Raw genomic sequence first — 16,635 nt, 5'->3', positions numbered from 1 at the left:
TGGAACTAGATATCTAGAACTGTGAAGTGAGAAAGGCACAAAGAAGAGAAAAAAAGTACTAAAATGTGTATGTGAAGAATAGAGACAGTTTCCTCCATGCAAATGCGGAGGACTATATTTCAATCTGGGGTGATGATAACATAAAGTTTCACAAGAATTAGAAAGAAATTCCTGATTCATGCAGAATTATTTTAAATACCATAATACTCTTGCTCTAATATGGATTTCTATTTTTTTTAATGGATTCATTCTGCTTTCTGCGGCTTTTCATAAAATGAAAAAAACACCTAATAACCAAAGCAGAATTCAATACTTTAGACGGATTAAAGCAAGAGGTTAGGATGTGATGCATTTAAGGAGAAAAGTATATTGGGAAGTCCTATACCATGGGAAGATGGGGGAAAGGGGGAAAGGAGAAGGAAAGCAAGATGTCAATATGCATACCTTTGTAAAAGCAGTATCCAAGCACTACAAAAGCAATGCATTCTCAATCCTTCATCCTCACCTCCACCCACCCAATTAACCTATAATACAACAGAATAGGTTTTCACTTGCCATAACCAACCAAGGATTTCAAATTCCATGGATGACAGATTCCCATACTGCAAATGTCCGCACCATTGTATAGCTCTCTATCTTTCTTAATAAGGTCACCTTAAAAGCTGGGAATAACGAAACAGGGCAACGGGGTGTCAACTTAACACGGTCAGGTCCCAGAGGATCACATTATACGTACAGTGGTTGGAACTGTTCCAGTGCTGGTTACGAACAGGGGTGCTGTAGGGATTGGGGTTCACAGCTCCTTTGTCCTGGATCAAGCATGCACGGTTCTGGTTGTAAAAATCCATCATGAAGAAGGAGTTAGGGCTGCTGTTTAAACCAGCTACCTCCACACTTTCGTACATCTTCTCCAAGCAGAAGAAGGGGTAAGAGGGGTTGGGATCTAGTGTGGAATGGGAATGAGGCAATCAGAACAGAAGTTTGGTGATGAAAGAGCAAAATTCTATAGTGATACTGAATTCACAGAGCTGAGGGGAAGTTGACTGGTTGTTTTCTGTTTTCTGCGCTGCTCTTGCTTGCTTGCTTGCTTTCACTCCCCCACCCCCTTGATCCCTGGTGGAGAGGTATTTAGGGAATCCAAAAGCAGCTGGGGAATCCACCAAACAGACCAGGTTGGTCACAGAAGTTTTTAAAGAAAAAAAAACATCCAAAGGACAATATTCAACTCTCCAATCTTCTATTCCAAAGGCATCCCTTGAAAATTAGGCTAGGAAGTTAGCCTGAAGTATGCTTCACAATCAAGATAGATTCATAAATCCAAACAAATATTTTTTTAGAAAATAAAATTGGTATTTTTACTTTTACAAAAATAATAGAATCCAAGACGTTCTGCCTTCCAAAGAGTAAAATTCTTTATAGAAATAGCTCCCTGGTATTAGATAGCATTTTGGACACATTTTCATCATTCAGTTCCATGCTTCCTTCTCCCAAACTAACAAGAGGAAAGGAGGGAAGGGAGGGGGATTCTTTGCAGTAACTCTTTTCAGAAAAAAATGGGAGAAAAAGTTTCAAACACACAGGCATACAAAAAATAAGACTTCCTGCTAGAATTCAAGAGTTGTTTTCCTATCTCTCAGATAACTGCAGGCAATCATGGATTACATTTACATGTATTAGAATTGCATCTCTATCCCACCACATAAAGAGGAAGGAAAGAGAGGGAGAAAAATAATGGAATTATACAAATGTCAGGTTCCCAATGCTTGGGAAGATGCCAGAGGCCTGAAACCCTTGAATCGCCTTGGATGCAGAAGGATTTTTCTCCAGCCGCTTGGTTCTTCTCTCCCTGGGAAAAAGGGAGGTTCGTCTGTGTGTGTGTGTGTATGTGTGTGTGTGTGTGTGTGTGTGTGTGTGTGTGTCTGTGTGTCTGTGAGGGGGGGGAGGGAGGGAGAGAGCACACGCGCATGTGTTTTGTGTGTGTGTGTGTGTGTGTGTGTGTGTGTGTATGTATGTGATGTATAGGACTGATAGATTAAAGGCAGCACAAAATCTTTCCTCTACTCGAAAAGTCGGCTCTCAACTGGCTTAACTCTTTCCTTACCTGCTGCGTGCTGTGTCTTGCGCAGCCCCAACCAAATGTGGAAAAGCATAGGCTGGGGGAAGAGGGAAGAAGGAAACAGAGAGAAATGAATGAATGAAATAAAGGAAGGGGAGGAGGAATGGAAGGGAGGAGAGAAAAAGGACGGGCATTAAAAAAAAAAAAGTGCCTCTCCAGCAGCTGTCTGTAGCTAAAAAACTGCAGACATCCCATCATCGTGTGTATTCTCCATCCCTGGAGTGCTGCAAGGAAAAAAAGCAAGCAGACCCCTCCCCTCTTTTTTGTTGCAAGGAATTGGCCAGGGCCGCCCGTTTTGCCTGCATCACCCCCTCTCCAAATCGGAGGTTTCTGCTGCTCCTTCAGCCACCCCTATTTGCGTAATGTTATGCAGCTGAACTCCGCCTGAACTCTCCTCACAAAAAGCTTCACCTCCAAATGACCCACTCACAGGCCCTCTCCTTCCCAGTGACATCACAGGGGCGCTCCCCCCCCACCTCCTCCTCCTCCTCCTCCTCGCCTGCCAGGGCAGCCACCAGCATGCGGCAGCCACACCACTGAGCCAAAAGCAGACCTACCACAAACAGATTAAGAGGTGTTCTGTGTGTTCAGGAAGCTGGTAAGCTGTTCATATATTTAAGAAAAAGACGACTAGCTGAGCAGTAAGGACATATACACACACACAAGGGGGGGGGAGAGAGAGAGAGAGAGAGAGAGAGAGAGAGAGAGAGAGAGAGAGAGAGAGAGAGAGAGAGAGAACATGATATTATTTAATTGATGAAGCCTTACAAACAGCCGTTACATATTTTTAAATTTGTTACCACTGTATTACATATATTTATGCTGCAATTGTATGTATTGTGTTGTCTTTAAAGCAAAGGGTATTAACACAGTAAAATCATTTCTTTTTTCTTTAAAGATCTTGAACAGTCAATTGAAATGTTAAATCTCACAATAGATCTGTCTGCTGAATAGCTGTAACATGCTTTCAGCAATATTTAGTCATCAAAAGGGATATTCAGTCTTTGTACAATCTCCAAACTGTCAGTTTGCAACCTTCCATTCTAGACACGTAATTATCCAAATAATATCATGAGTTCAGAACGAGCACAGCACTTGCAGTGGTAGCCTTTGTTACAGACACACATATACAACAAGCATGCACTAGATAGATAAGAACATTAAGAGCTTACTGGAGAACACCAGTGGCTAATCTAGTCCAGAATTCTGTGTTCCAAGGTGACCAACCAGATGCATTCAGGAAGTTTGCAACAGCCTTCTTCCACTGTTAACTCCCTAGTAGCTGGTATTAAGAGATACAGACAGTCTTTGACTTATGACCACAATTGAACCTCAAACTTCTGTTACTAAGCCAGACATGTATTAAGTGAGTTTTGCCCCATTTTATGAACTCTCTTGCTACAGTTGTTAAGCAAGTCCTTGCAGTCGTTAAGTTAGTCACATGGTTGTAAAGTGAATCTGGCTTCCCCACTGAGTTTGCTTGTCACAACGTTGCAAAAGGGGATCACATGACCCCAGGACACTGCAACTGTCATATATATAGGAGCCAGTTGCCAAGTGTCTGAATTTTGATCATGTGACCCTGGGGATGCTGCAATGGTCATTAAGTGTGGAAAATATCACTCTTTTCAGTACTGTTGTAACTTTGAGCAGTCACTAAACAAATTGTTGTAAATTGAGGATTACCTGTATTGCATTTGATTCTCAAAGCAATAAAAAGCCATTAAGACTACTTACCCAATGATAGCCTAAACGTCCACAAATTTGCTCAGTCCTTTTATAACCACGTTAATTTTACATCACTGCGGGCTTGTGGCAACAGACTCTGCCAATTGCTGGTTTGAATAAAAAAGTACTTGTATGCCTTTTTAAAGTTCATAAATTCCTTTTGTTTAATTCTAATAGATGAACCTCCAAACTCTACCACTATGAGAAAGGGAGGAAAAATGTCTCTAAACCACAATTGCCACACTATGCACAATTTTATATTCCTACTACTTTCACCTCAAATTAAAAATCCCAGAACCTTTAGCCTTTCCTCATAAAGGAGTTTCTGTATCTCACAATCACTTCTACTGTTCTTTTCTTTCAGTAAGATGTGCTTTTCTCTTAAAGATTTGATTTACAAAAATTGCACGAAGGAGGCTGAAAGCAGGACAAGAAGCAACGGATGGAAGCTAGTCAAGGAGAGAAGCAACCTAGAACTAAGGAGAAACTTCCTCACAGTTAGAACAATTAACCAGTGGAACAACCTGCCTCCAGAGGTGGTGAATGCTCCAACACTGGAAGTTTTTAAGAAGAAATTGGACAGCCATTTGTCTGAAATGGTATAAGGTTTCCTGCCTGAGCAGGGGGTTGGACTAGATGACCTCCAAGGTCCCTTCCAACTTTATTATTATTATTATTATTATTATTATTATTATTATTATTATTATTATTATTATTATTATTATTATTATTATTATTATTATTATTATTTTCACAATAGAGAGTATTAGTTAAAAAGAGGATTGAGCAACAGTGATAAAGAAAACCCCCCCTAAATCTCTTCAGAGCAAGTTTTTAATCACATAAATCAAGAAAACAAGCTTTGCACTGATTCAGACCCACTAAGCCACATTCTGTATACATGAATGGGAAATTACGCTAACTCTCTAAAGCAACTTTTTGCAGTTTAATGCTAAACTATATATAAAACACTTGGACTAAGATTAGTTATGATGATGAAATCTGCAAGCCAACATCATTTGCAGTCCAGGACTTCAAACAAATATAAGCCCTTTGTAGGGCAACGATAATTGTCACATATTCAACTCCATGTGATAGTTCTCTAGATTTTGAGGGTTTTTTTAAAAAAAGAAATATATACTTCTTAAATTTGAAACATTACATTCTAAATAATATCTGATGAAGCCACATGAAAACTACTAAGATGTTTGGGAGTCAGGAATTCCATGCTTTTATCTTGCCCAAGAGGAACAAAACAAGTTATATAGAGTAAAATGCTTAAACTGAACAATTCAAATTTGTTGTCTTGGAATTCAGATAACATACTGCTCACAGATTTACATTCCAGGTAGTACTGGCATAAATTCTTCAAGAAAGATCTGTTCTATTTGAATTATTTGTGTAACTTTTACAGTATGGAATGATTGAACACAAGAAACTAGAATGGGGCTTGCAGAACTGTGACTATATAATTAAGCTTTTTCAAGACAGAATAAGTATACAACATTTACAAGAATTTGGAGGGATAACAGTAGCCCAGATTTGGTGCAAATACTTTTAATTGGGCTTCTTTGGGCTTAGGAAGATCAATACTGAAAAAGAGTTCATCTTGAATTCTACCACTCCAACAAAGGAACTATCAGTGGATCAATGGAGCAGGATACAATTTACCATCTAGTCAAATGCCTGATTTAAACCATGCCAAATAGACTGATGAGGGATAATCAAAATAGGCTTGTACCATTCCTACTAACCACCAATCAACTGATACTTCCCAAGAAACCTCCAACACTTACCAAACAAGTTTATTTATTTATTTATTAATGGGATTTAATTCAACAGAGACCACAATACTGCAAAGCAACCCATACTTGCCCTATGAGAACCTTGTTGGAACATGAGGCAAAACATCTGTTAAAATGATATCTCTATTTCAATATTGATTTCCCCAATCAAAAGAGAATACCCGCCTCCATGTTCAACATTTACACTGACTGCCAAACAGATAATTCACAAATAAAACTGCAGTGAAGACAATCATTTCTGCATTTCTCCTTGCCCCAGACTGCTTAGTCAACTTGACTCATGAGGCAGTTCATTTCTAATGTTAAACGTTATCCTTAGCCCTTGAAGAATTAATAGCATCACCATAGGAAGCTTTTCACAGGTAGTTATCTACAGTAATTCATCAAACATTCCCTACAATTAATTCCCAATCTCCACCCCTCATTTTAAGTAATGTTCAGTCCTCCGTATCTTAATAAATATCATAATTTCCCACAAACAGAAAGATGCACAGATTCATAGATGCAATCACAAAGACCATGTAATGCAAATACTAGTGCATGCTTGACTGTTATACAGAATTTACCTGTTTAGGTAGATAATTCTGGTTTTCTCAAAATAAGAATTTTTATGCTGTTCTTTGCACATATTGAAACAACCTTTCTCCAGATGTCCATGTATCAGAAAAGACAGAATGCTTGCCATAGTACATTTATATCACCAGAATCAAATTAATCATCCAGCAAGTTTATGTGAAGTCCACCCAACATCTTTTCTAAAATACCAAGTCTACATTTCTAGCCAATGGATAATATCATATACAATATTTAATCTGTGCAATACTTATAATATTAATGTCCAGGCCTTCCATATTTGTTAAATGCCAGGTTTATCAAGGATCATGGGACAGAGGAAAAGCATTGAGGAATAGAGTCTTGAAAGAAAGAATGTATTTTCAAACACCGAAATGCTCAAACCATATTTTCCTATAAGTTAAACTCTGCCAGAAGTCACAACAGAAACCTAAAACAGACAAGTACTTGCATCTCACTTTCAAAAAAAAAGGTTAGTATTGGGAAATAAAAAGAACTCTAAAATCCAAACACAGAGGATAAAAAATAGAAATAATTCTTCATCTGATAAGGAAGCTCCTAAGGGCTTTTTGTCAAACTGTTTGATATAGTGTGAAAGCGTTTTTATGACACTCCTATAAACATATACCAATCCAACATAAGTGTGCCTTCCAAGCCCCCCTAGGCTTCAGATCTTTCCTAAGAACATTCAGAAACAACACGCACGTACCCCCATTCTCTTCTCCCTCCTAAAAAAGAAATTCTTGCACAAGATACATAAATATTATAATATGTGGGAGTTGTATATGGGAAAGATCACTGAAAAAAATGCTTTTTTTCTTTCACAGGACAATTCTCATTCTGGTTAAAACAGTAACAGATAAACAGAGGTCTTTTCAAACCTTCAAAAGTCTTGTTATCCCATACTTTAAAAAAATCATTCAAAATGTGATAAGGTTCAGGACCATGAATCACATACATCCATTTGCCTCCGTGTACAAAGTATACAAAACACACACACATACACATACAGCATTCGAAGTAATTCTTCAGTTCTGGATTTAGCATGGGAAAAACTGAAAGAAACATATATTCTAACCACCAAAAGAGTTTGTCTTAAAAATGCCTGAAAGTTTCTGCTAAACCCTGGACCTTCCCTACAGCACGTTAATTTCAGATGAAGAAAGGATAGCACTAACACATCCTGGGAATGCTCTCTGTTGCTGTCCAGTGAGTGCATTTTTGCAGCCAGATCTGCTAGCCTAAATCTGTGGAGGTAGCTTTCTAGTTAATGAAGATGTGTAATGAATACTTTAGCTGCTCAAATTTTATATAGCTGCAACAAAAAAGAAGCAAGCATAGTTATCCTCATTTTAAAAAATATTGAAGTTATAACAACAAATAACACATTTTATGAAACACACAAAATTGTAATACATGATTAAATCCAATACTAAATGTGATGGCTGAGTCTAATCAGCTTGATTTACATTAATGAAAATAATGATAATATACACAATATTACAATATGATTTAGAAATCTATTATACCAGTATGTTTATAAAGGTTCTTAGTGCTCATAAAAAAGTCATTAGCTTAAACCTTAATGGTAGAGAATTAAAATACTTCCATTTCTTCATTTCCACCACAAATTGAATCATGGAATAATTAGTTTTATGCTGATACATGCAACATAATGCAGGGCCTTCAATAAAGAAGAATATCCTGTTTAGCAAGTTCATTTTCTGGCCCACCCAAAAAAACCCTTTTATGTATTATATGTGTTATATGTTATATATAATTAATATATATGTTTTGAAAGGATTAAAAATACTGTATGAGTTATGTTAGTTACATACAGTATATCTGGGAGGATTCCTAATTTTATTTTATTATTCCAACTCTGCCTCTATAGTGACTCCACAGTGAGTTGGGCAAGCTTAGATTTTAAAAGTAAAAAGAAAACAAAATCTATCAAAGAAAAAGAATATAGTTGACCAGAAAAACCAAAGGGCTAATACCATTGTAATGCAAAGCCAAGGAGAATAAGTTCTTTGATAACTCCTTCCCAATATGACATCAGCATATGTATAACATTAAACCTGTATAAGCATTTCTATAGTATTAACCAGATGTGAGACAACCGAAATTATTAATTTAAAAAGACTTGAGTTTTTAAATCTGACCCCCAACCTGAACAGAAAAATTCAGCTTATGCGCATGTACATGCTGCTTGCATTGAACAGAAAAAGCTCAGTGGGCCCTGTTTAAATAATAATAGAAAGTCAGAGACTCTGCTTAGCCAGCAGATTTTCAAACAAAAAACCCCCAAATTTCCTGTAGGGAACATGACAAATGTCTGTTTTGACTCATTTAGTAAAAGACTGGCATGAAAGAGAAAGAAGGAAACATACAAAGAAAGAAAAAAGCATAAGAAAGAAAATAAAGCATAAATCAAGAGCCAAAATAGATTAAATATAGGAGGAGAAAAAGATGATATGCATAAGAAAAGAGCAACATAAGACAAGAATGAGAAGGAACAGAAGGACAAGTAAAAGAAAAAAAGAAGGGGAAAGAGCAACTAAAAGAAGAATTTAAAAAAGAGGTAAAGACTGAAACTTAATAAGGAAAAATTAAAAATTAGATGAAGAAGAGTGAAAGGGAAAGAAATGAAATACAACTGATGTTTAGAAGAGGAGAATAGGTTGTAGGAGGAAAATACAAAAAAGTCTGAGAAACTGCTGATCTTGCTTGTAGAACAGGGGTGTCAAACTCAATTTCATTGAGGGCCGCTTCAGCATTGCGGTTGCCCTCAGGGGGCCAGGTGGGTATGGCCAGGGTGGGCGTGGCCTACTGGGTGGGCGTGGCTAGAGTGCTTATGGCCTACTGGGTGGGCATGGCCAACTCTACATCATTGGCATCAAGGGTGCCTATGGGGGCCTGGGCAGGAGTGGGACAGATCTGAGGGTCTCTGGGCCAGGGACAAGGGCAGTGGGGGCCGTTCCCTCACTGTTTCCTGGATGGCTTCGCAGGCCACATGAAACCACTTTGCGGGCCTTGTGTTTGACATGTCTGTTGTAGAACAGTTCCTATTTAACTTTCCCACCAAAGTTAATGGAATTAAAAAGAATTCTAGCTAGATCATATCCTGAATCAGAAAGGACGTTTGGGGCCTACCAGTAAATCTCTTGCTGAAACCATGGATTCCTAATTTTCTCAGATCCTTCAAATTCAGTTCAATTCCTAGTGAATGCTTGGAAATATCCATGCATTTCCTTGGAAACAATATATGAAATCCCTAAGGATTTCCTGATTGCTCCCCATCCAAATAGTAGTCAGGTCCAAACCTACTTAATTTTTCCAGATCACCCAAGCGTAGTTAGTTGCTGCCACAATCAAAAGTTCCAAACAAGTTGCTGAAAAATGTTTGTCCGCGCACGCACCAAAACAGAGAGAAAAAGATATAGCAGGGCTTTTCAGGAAGAATGGATTTTCATATGGAAAAATATGAGTTTACTTCTAATACTTTTATATATTCCTATGCTCAGAAACATCCCTTCCTTAAGGCTTATTACATGTCTCTCTGCCTAAATCATTATGGTGCTTCAGGCAATACTTGCTAGAGCTCCAGGTTCTAATAAAAAAGTAAATTAGTTAGATTAAGTGAAATTAGATTACTATGTAATTCTTTTCATTATTTAAAGCAGAGTAATTTCTTCAAGAATAAATCAATATCATTATCAACTCCTCATTTGAAAATACATTTTAGTTGCCATTTCTAGTGCTCCCACATATTTTGGTCATATAACATATATGGTTAATATTATATAAGTAGTCCCCAACTTACAATTACAATTGAGCCCAAAATTTATGTTGATAAGCAAGACATTTGTTAAGTGAGTTTTCCCTGTTTTACAACCTCTTTTGCCACAATTGTTACTGCAGTTGTTAATACTGCAGTTAGGTTAGCACAGTTCTTAAGTTAATCTGGCTTCCCCATTGATTTTGCTTGTCAAAAGGCGATTGCCATGACCCCCAGACACTGCAACCATCACAAATATGAGTCAGTTGCCAAGCATCTGAATTTTGATCATGTGACCATGGGGCTGCTGCAATGCTAAGTGTGAAAAACAGTCATAAGTCCCTTTTTTTTTCAGTGCTGCTATAACTTTGAATGGTCACTAAATGAACTGTTGTAAGTCAAGGACTACTTGGATGTGGTAATCTTGTATGCTTTATTTGTATTTATGTGCAATTGCGTGGCTTGTATGAGATTCAGGGAATCTACAAAAATGTTATCTGTGGCTACATTCTGTCATCAGAGTAGAAGAGTGGGGATAAATAAATGTTCTAAATCTATGGGGACTTTCTCAGGGAATGTGTATAGTTGTGGCTACCTTCCTTTTAAACAGGTATAAAAAACAAGAAAAATTCAAAGCACATATATAAGAAAGATCACAAAACATACATTAACTTAAGCACTCTTACCTATTACTGTTTTGCTTTCTACTGATTCAGCAAAAGCAGAAGGGCAGGTTTTTAGTCATTTATACCTAATAAATATAAGGCAAGGCTACCCAATAATTGACAACTCCAGGGCCAATTTTGAGCAGCACTATAAAAATTCCTTCTCTATCTAAAAGTACTCTGAAGCCTCAAAAATGCTGGAAATTAAGGAATAAAGGTAAAGGTAAAGGTTCCCCCGCACATGCGTGCTAGTCGTTTCTGACTCTAGGGGCCGGTGCTCATCTTCGTTTCAAAGCCGAAGAGCCAGTGCTTGTCCGAGGACGCCTCCGTGGTCATGTGGCTGGCATGACTAGACGCCAAAGGCGCACGGAACGCTGTTACTTTCCCACCGTAGTGGTCCCTATTTTTCTACTTGCATTTTTACGTGCTTTCGAACTGCTAGGTTGGCAGAAGCTGGGACGAGTAACAGGCGCTCACTCTGTTACGCGGCACTCGGGATTCGACCCATCAAACTGCCGACCTTCTGATCGACAAGCTCAGCGTCCTAAACCCACTGAGCCACCGCATAAACCCCTTCAATTACAAACCAGCATTTTCAAAAAAGAAGATGGGCAGACTTAAATCCTCCTTACCTGTTAAGTTTGTTTTACAGGGTTTGTTTGTTTTATTTAATTCTGGAAAGTTCCTTCTTCATTTTATGGTGTGTATATAGATCAGGCCTCATTCAGGCAGTTCTACTTCATCTTTAACAATCCTCTTTATCCCTCTCACTCCACTGGGCACTCAGCCTCTACAAACAGATTCTGAGAATCATGAGAAATGGTTGATGTGGCAAGTTGTGTAATTCACCCTTCAACTGATATCCTGCAGATTTGTTAGGATTAGAACTCCCAAAATTCCTGGTGAGATCTGTACATGAAGGCAGAACTATTTGAACGCAAGGAGACTTTATTCGCAACAAATATTTATGCATCACAAGACTGTTCAACAAATGATATGAAATCCACCTTTCAGCCTCTCTCATGTGTGAAACTGTATTTGTATGTGATTACTTTTAACAATGAATTTAAAATGGAATACAGGCATGCTTTAAATTGTAACCCGTCTAAAAATTAATATTGACTTTATTGATGCAAAGAATGCCAGAATCAAAGTTCAATTTACAAAACAACCTAATTGTACTGTGTTGACTCAGAGAGGAGTTAGTAATTTATTCCCATTCCAGCTTTGATGCCTTCCAGAAATATTGAACTATGATTCCATAATCTCTTTTAATGCACAATTCCTATTTAAAACACAAAGCATAGTGTATTCACATATATATCCAATTTTGACATCCCCTCAAAAATGCTTGTGGATTCCATTTCAATATCTGCATACTCACATCTAAAATGCTATTTCTCCCTAAGTATCTTAAAATGCTAAGCTCTTTGAATGCATGTTTACAGGCCAATCTGTAAGGAGAGAAAAATAAAATGGAGAATTCTATTAAAAGACAAAACAGTATAAAGATGAAAATGATACTGGGGGAACATTGTGTGATCAAAGAGAAAGAGAGGGCACAAAATACTTTTGATCTTCTCAATTTCAAAGCTGACTCTTAAAATTAATTTAGAAGATCGAAACACAAAGCCTTTCCATAGATAGTGGCTAAAGAGATTCACAGAACATGCTACAGACAACACTAAAACAGGATGAGTAATTTGTGATTCAGGGGGCTACAGGAAGCCACCCATCATCTTAGCATAATTATAGGAACTAGGTCTTCAAGATTTATTGGGAGAATATAGCATATCATGAGCATATACCAACAATGTTTTTGTTTTTGTTGCTATGTGTATTTTGAAAGCGAGGAAAGTCTACAGAGTAGTCTGGCTGCCAGCAATTGCTGAATGATAGGTCCTTTCAGATAATAAAGGCGGACATAAGGAAGTTTAGAAGATTAAACAATGGCTTCCCACAAGGCTTTGTAATGGCACCTATACTATTCGAGTTATACATATCAGATATGCTGGCAATTAGGGGACACAAATTTGGCTACACTGATGATTTGGCTGATGATTACAAGAAAAACACATGGAGATAGCTGACAGGCTCCTGTCCAAAGATCTTAAAATCTTGGGAAAATTCTTCAATGACTGGAGGCTTACTCCTAACACGAGCAAAAGAGTAATTACGTACTTCCACCTTAATAACAAACTAGAATATGAAGACCCAAAGGTCTACTTAAACAGCAACTTACTCCCCTATAATCTAATAAGATTATAATACCTTGGAGTAACACTGCACTGGACTCCCCCCCTACAAGATACACCTACAGAATATGGTGGCAAAATCGATACTAGGAACAATATACGCCAGAAATTATGTGGAACTAAATGGGGAGCTTCAGCTGCCACCCTCAGGCAATCAGCCTAAGGTTGATCTACACCACAACAGAATACTGTGCTCCTGTATGCTTAGCAGCTGCCATACTAGTAAGTTGGACGCCAGACTCAACGACACATAAGGATTATGAACGCATGTATTAAAACCACTCCAACTTGTTGGCTTCTTGTTCTGAGCCATATAGCACCACCAACTTTATGAAGGCAAGATGCACTAGTAAGAAAATACAGGAAAAACTATGAACAACTCACTCCTACAGGTGCATGCTGACCTTCCTCATTTATCAGCAGGAAGATTCAAATCCAGGAAGCCCCCACTGGCACTTGCATATCTGCCCAACAACTTTAACATAGATTCCCAATGGAAAGCCAAATGGGTCACTGAACACCCAGACATAAATGACCTCACAAAAACGGTGTCAAGCTTTGAACTACCACATCAAAATGGACAATCCTAAATAGGATTTGCACCTGATATGGTGTCTGCCAGAACTCTCTGTATAATGGGGCATAGTATCCTCCCCCTCAGTGTGACTGTGGAGTCCCATGTCAAACTGTGGATCACATTGTAACCAGCTGTAATCTGAGGGCATATACAGGTCATCTGATTTTTTAAAAATATAAATGATGCTGTACTTCAATGGTTAAATGCCCTAGACCAGGGGCAGGCAACCTCGGCTCTTTTATGACTCATGGACTTCAACTCCCAGAATTCCTGAGTCAGCTAATCATAAAAGAGCCGAGGTTGCCTACCCCTGCCCTAGACATTGGTATTTGAATGTAGACCCTTTTAACATTTATATTTTATTGGATTCTACTAATCTAGTTGAAATGTTAATTTATATTGCTAGCCGATGTATGATATGCCATACAGTAAATGAATAAACAGTAAACAAACAAACAAATAAAAAGTAAACCAGTAATGTTTTAACCTGGGTTTAAACTTTAGCAGATTGTATTAACACAACCAATGTAAATAATTTTAAAATCTGATGCACCTTGAGTTCCAGCTAAGCATATATAGCATTTTCAGTCTTTAACATTCAAAAGAAGAAAATACTTTTTGAGCAAATTAAACTGTTTGTGTATTGAGCACATATCATAAGTGAGATATAACAAGCCGAAAGATACTTCATTCAGGTGGTCCTTAACTTACAACCACAACTGAGCCCAACATTTCTATTGCTAAGCAAGACAGTTGTTAAGTGAGTTTTATCTCATTTTACGACCTTACTTGTCATACTTTTTATGTGAATCACTGTAGTTGTTAAGTGAGTAGTACAGTTGTCTGAATCGTGCATCTATCAAGTAACTGCAATATTAGTGCTGCTCAGAAGGACCCTCTTGAATCAGGACCTGAGATTAGTTGTTGCGGGCCAAATCTGCTGCCATCAACAGATGTGCATCAATCCAAAGGAAAAACTGCAGAATTCCAAGTTTCTAGTTTTGTTATAGGCCTAGTAAAGGTAAAGGTAAAGGTTCCCCCGCACATGCGTGCTAGTCGTTTCCGACTCTAGGGGCTTGTGCTCATCTCCGTTTCAAAGCCGAAGAGCCAGCGCTTGTCCGAGGACATCTCCGTGGTCATGTGGCCGGCATGACTAGACGCCAAAGGCGCACGGAACGCTGTTACCTTCCCACTGTAGTGGTCCCTATTTTTCTACTTGCATTTTTACGTGCTTTCGAACTGCTAGGTTGGCAGAAGCTGGGACGAGTAACAGGCGCTCACTCTGTTACGCGGCACTCGGGATTCGACCCGCCTAACTGCCGACCTTCTGATCGACAAGCTCAGTGTCCTAACTGCAGTCTGTAATTCACAATTTGCCACCTAATCTTCAGATAGCTCACCAGGCTTGCTTCAAGTTCCAGAACCCGTCCCTCTGCCCTCTCCATTGCAAAGCCTCTGAAAGGATGATGACAGCAGAATTCAGCAAAAGGCACCAAAGGTATACCAGGCTGTAGTATGAAGGAAAGAAGAGGAACGATATGCTTGTAGGGATCCTTTCCTACAGGAAGAAAGCCTCAGTATAGATAGTCCTCAACTTAAAACAGTTCATTTAGGCACTAAAAAAGGGACCTATGACCATTTTTCACATTTTTGAGTATTGCAGCATCCCCATTGTCACATGATTTACATCTGAATGCTTGACAACTGGCTCATATTGATCACAGTTACAGAGTCCCAGAGTCAGGGGATTACCTTTTGCAACCTTCTGACAAGCAAAGTCAATGGGGAAGCCAGATTTACTTAACAACCATTTTAGTGACTTAACAGCTGTAGTAATTCACTTAACAACTATGGCAAGAAAGGTCATAAAATGGGGCAAAACCCACTTAACAAATTTCTCACTTAACAACATAAATGTTCAGCTCAATTGTGGTCGTGAGTCGAGGACTACCTATACTTCAAGTACCCCTTACTTGGAAGGTTTCTGCACATATATATCCTGTTAACTGTATGGTTGCTTCTAACTCTTAATGAACATACGGCTTAAAGACAACATAATTAATTGCATGGCAATTGCATGGCCAAGAGAACACTTTTCATCCATGTTTTAACATGGGAGGTGTTTAATGTGAACTCTCTAATGGGGTTCATCACATCGAAACAGGCATAAGATGGCATATTTTCTGTATATGGTAGGCAAGTGTGTTAAGGAGCAATTATGCAACTCCCAACTAACTAAATTCACATAGAAATAAATTTTAAGAAACTGGCAGGCCATCTTCCTCAAATTTGTTAAGTAAAAATGGGAAAATCTATATAAAGAGGTATATTGGTTGGTTAGAAAAAATGTTGGGAGAACATGTAGTATTTAATCCTGAATTTTTTCTGTTAGGTATAATACCAGAAAAGATTAATAAGCAAAGTTTATATTTGGTCCTATATATTACAACAGCAGCAAGAATAATTTTTGCACAATACTGGAAAAATGAAGGAACACCACCAGAGGAAGAAGTAATTAAAAAAATATTGGAATGCGCTGAGATGGACAGACTAACTATGAGATTGAAAGATAAAGAAGAAATAGAATACTATCAAAGCTGGAAATTTTTCTACAAATGGCTAGAGGAGAGAACCAAAGAGTAGGATTTGATTATGTATTTGACTTCCGGTGGCGGTGCGGCGCCGAAGACAGCCTTCCCCGGCTGCCCGCGGCTCAGCTGTTTGTTTTTTCGCCCGAAACAGCGCCGATCAGCTGTTCGGGCGAAATTGAAGCCCCCTCCTCGGGAGAAGAGGAGGGGGTGAGGCCCCTGGTAGGGGTAGAGTTCTCCGGGGCCGCCTGAGCATGGAGCTTGGGCGGCTGAAGGATTGAACTCCCCCGAAGCCTGGGTTGCTCCCAGCTGGCCGGCGTCTCTGCTCTGAACTTCTTGGAGCAGAGCCAGGCGTCTGCGAACCATCCCTGCCTGAAGAAAGGACTATGATTTAAAGGAGCAGGCAGAGCGGTACAAGTGGCAAAGGTGAAGAGGATTATTTTACTATACTTTCTAGCTTGTTGGACTTTTTAAACTTTAAGTGAAAGTGCGTCATAATTGAGGACTAAAAGATGGCGGCGAAACCTCCCCCTAAAACTCTTCGGAG

At 38.7% G+C, this 16,635-nt stretch overlaps 1 protein-coding gene across 2 annotated transcripts in view; it reads right to left on the bottom strand.

Moving 5' to 3' along the window:
- RARA (retinoic acid receptor alpha) overlaps positions 1 to 16,635 on the bottom strand; it is a gene marked incomplete at its 5' end in the record, with an annotated part of 230,072 nt that overhangs the window by 76,347 nt on the left and 137,090 nt on the right. The window contains one exon of one of the 2 annotated variants that reach the window (XM_081343820.1): positions 737 to 905. The exons of the other annotated variant lie outside the window; for it this stretch is intronic. Within the exon in view, the coding sequence (XP_081199946.1) occupies positions 737 to 905 (169 nt within the window). Of the gene's footprint in view, positions 1 to 736; positions 906 to 16,635 lie in introns of those variants that run through there. 2 annotated transcript variants of the gene reach the window in all.

The sequence above is a fragment of the Vipera berus genome (assembly GCF_964194415.1).
Source record: "Vipera berus genome assembly, chromosome: Z".
In the NCBI taxonomy this organism is placed as follows: Eukaryota; Metazoa; Chordata; class Lepidosauria; order Squamata; family Viperidae; genus Vipera; species Vipera berus.
Note: the sequence above shows the minus strand (reverse complement) of the source record. Positions and strands in the feature narration are given on the sequence as shown.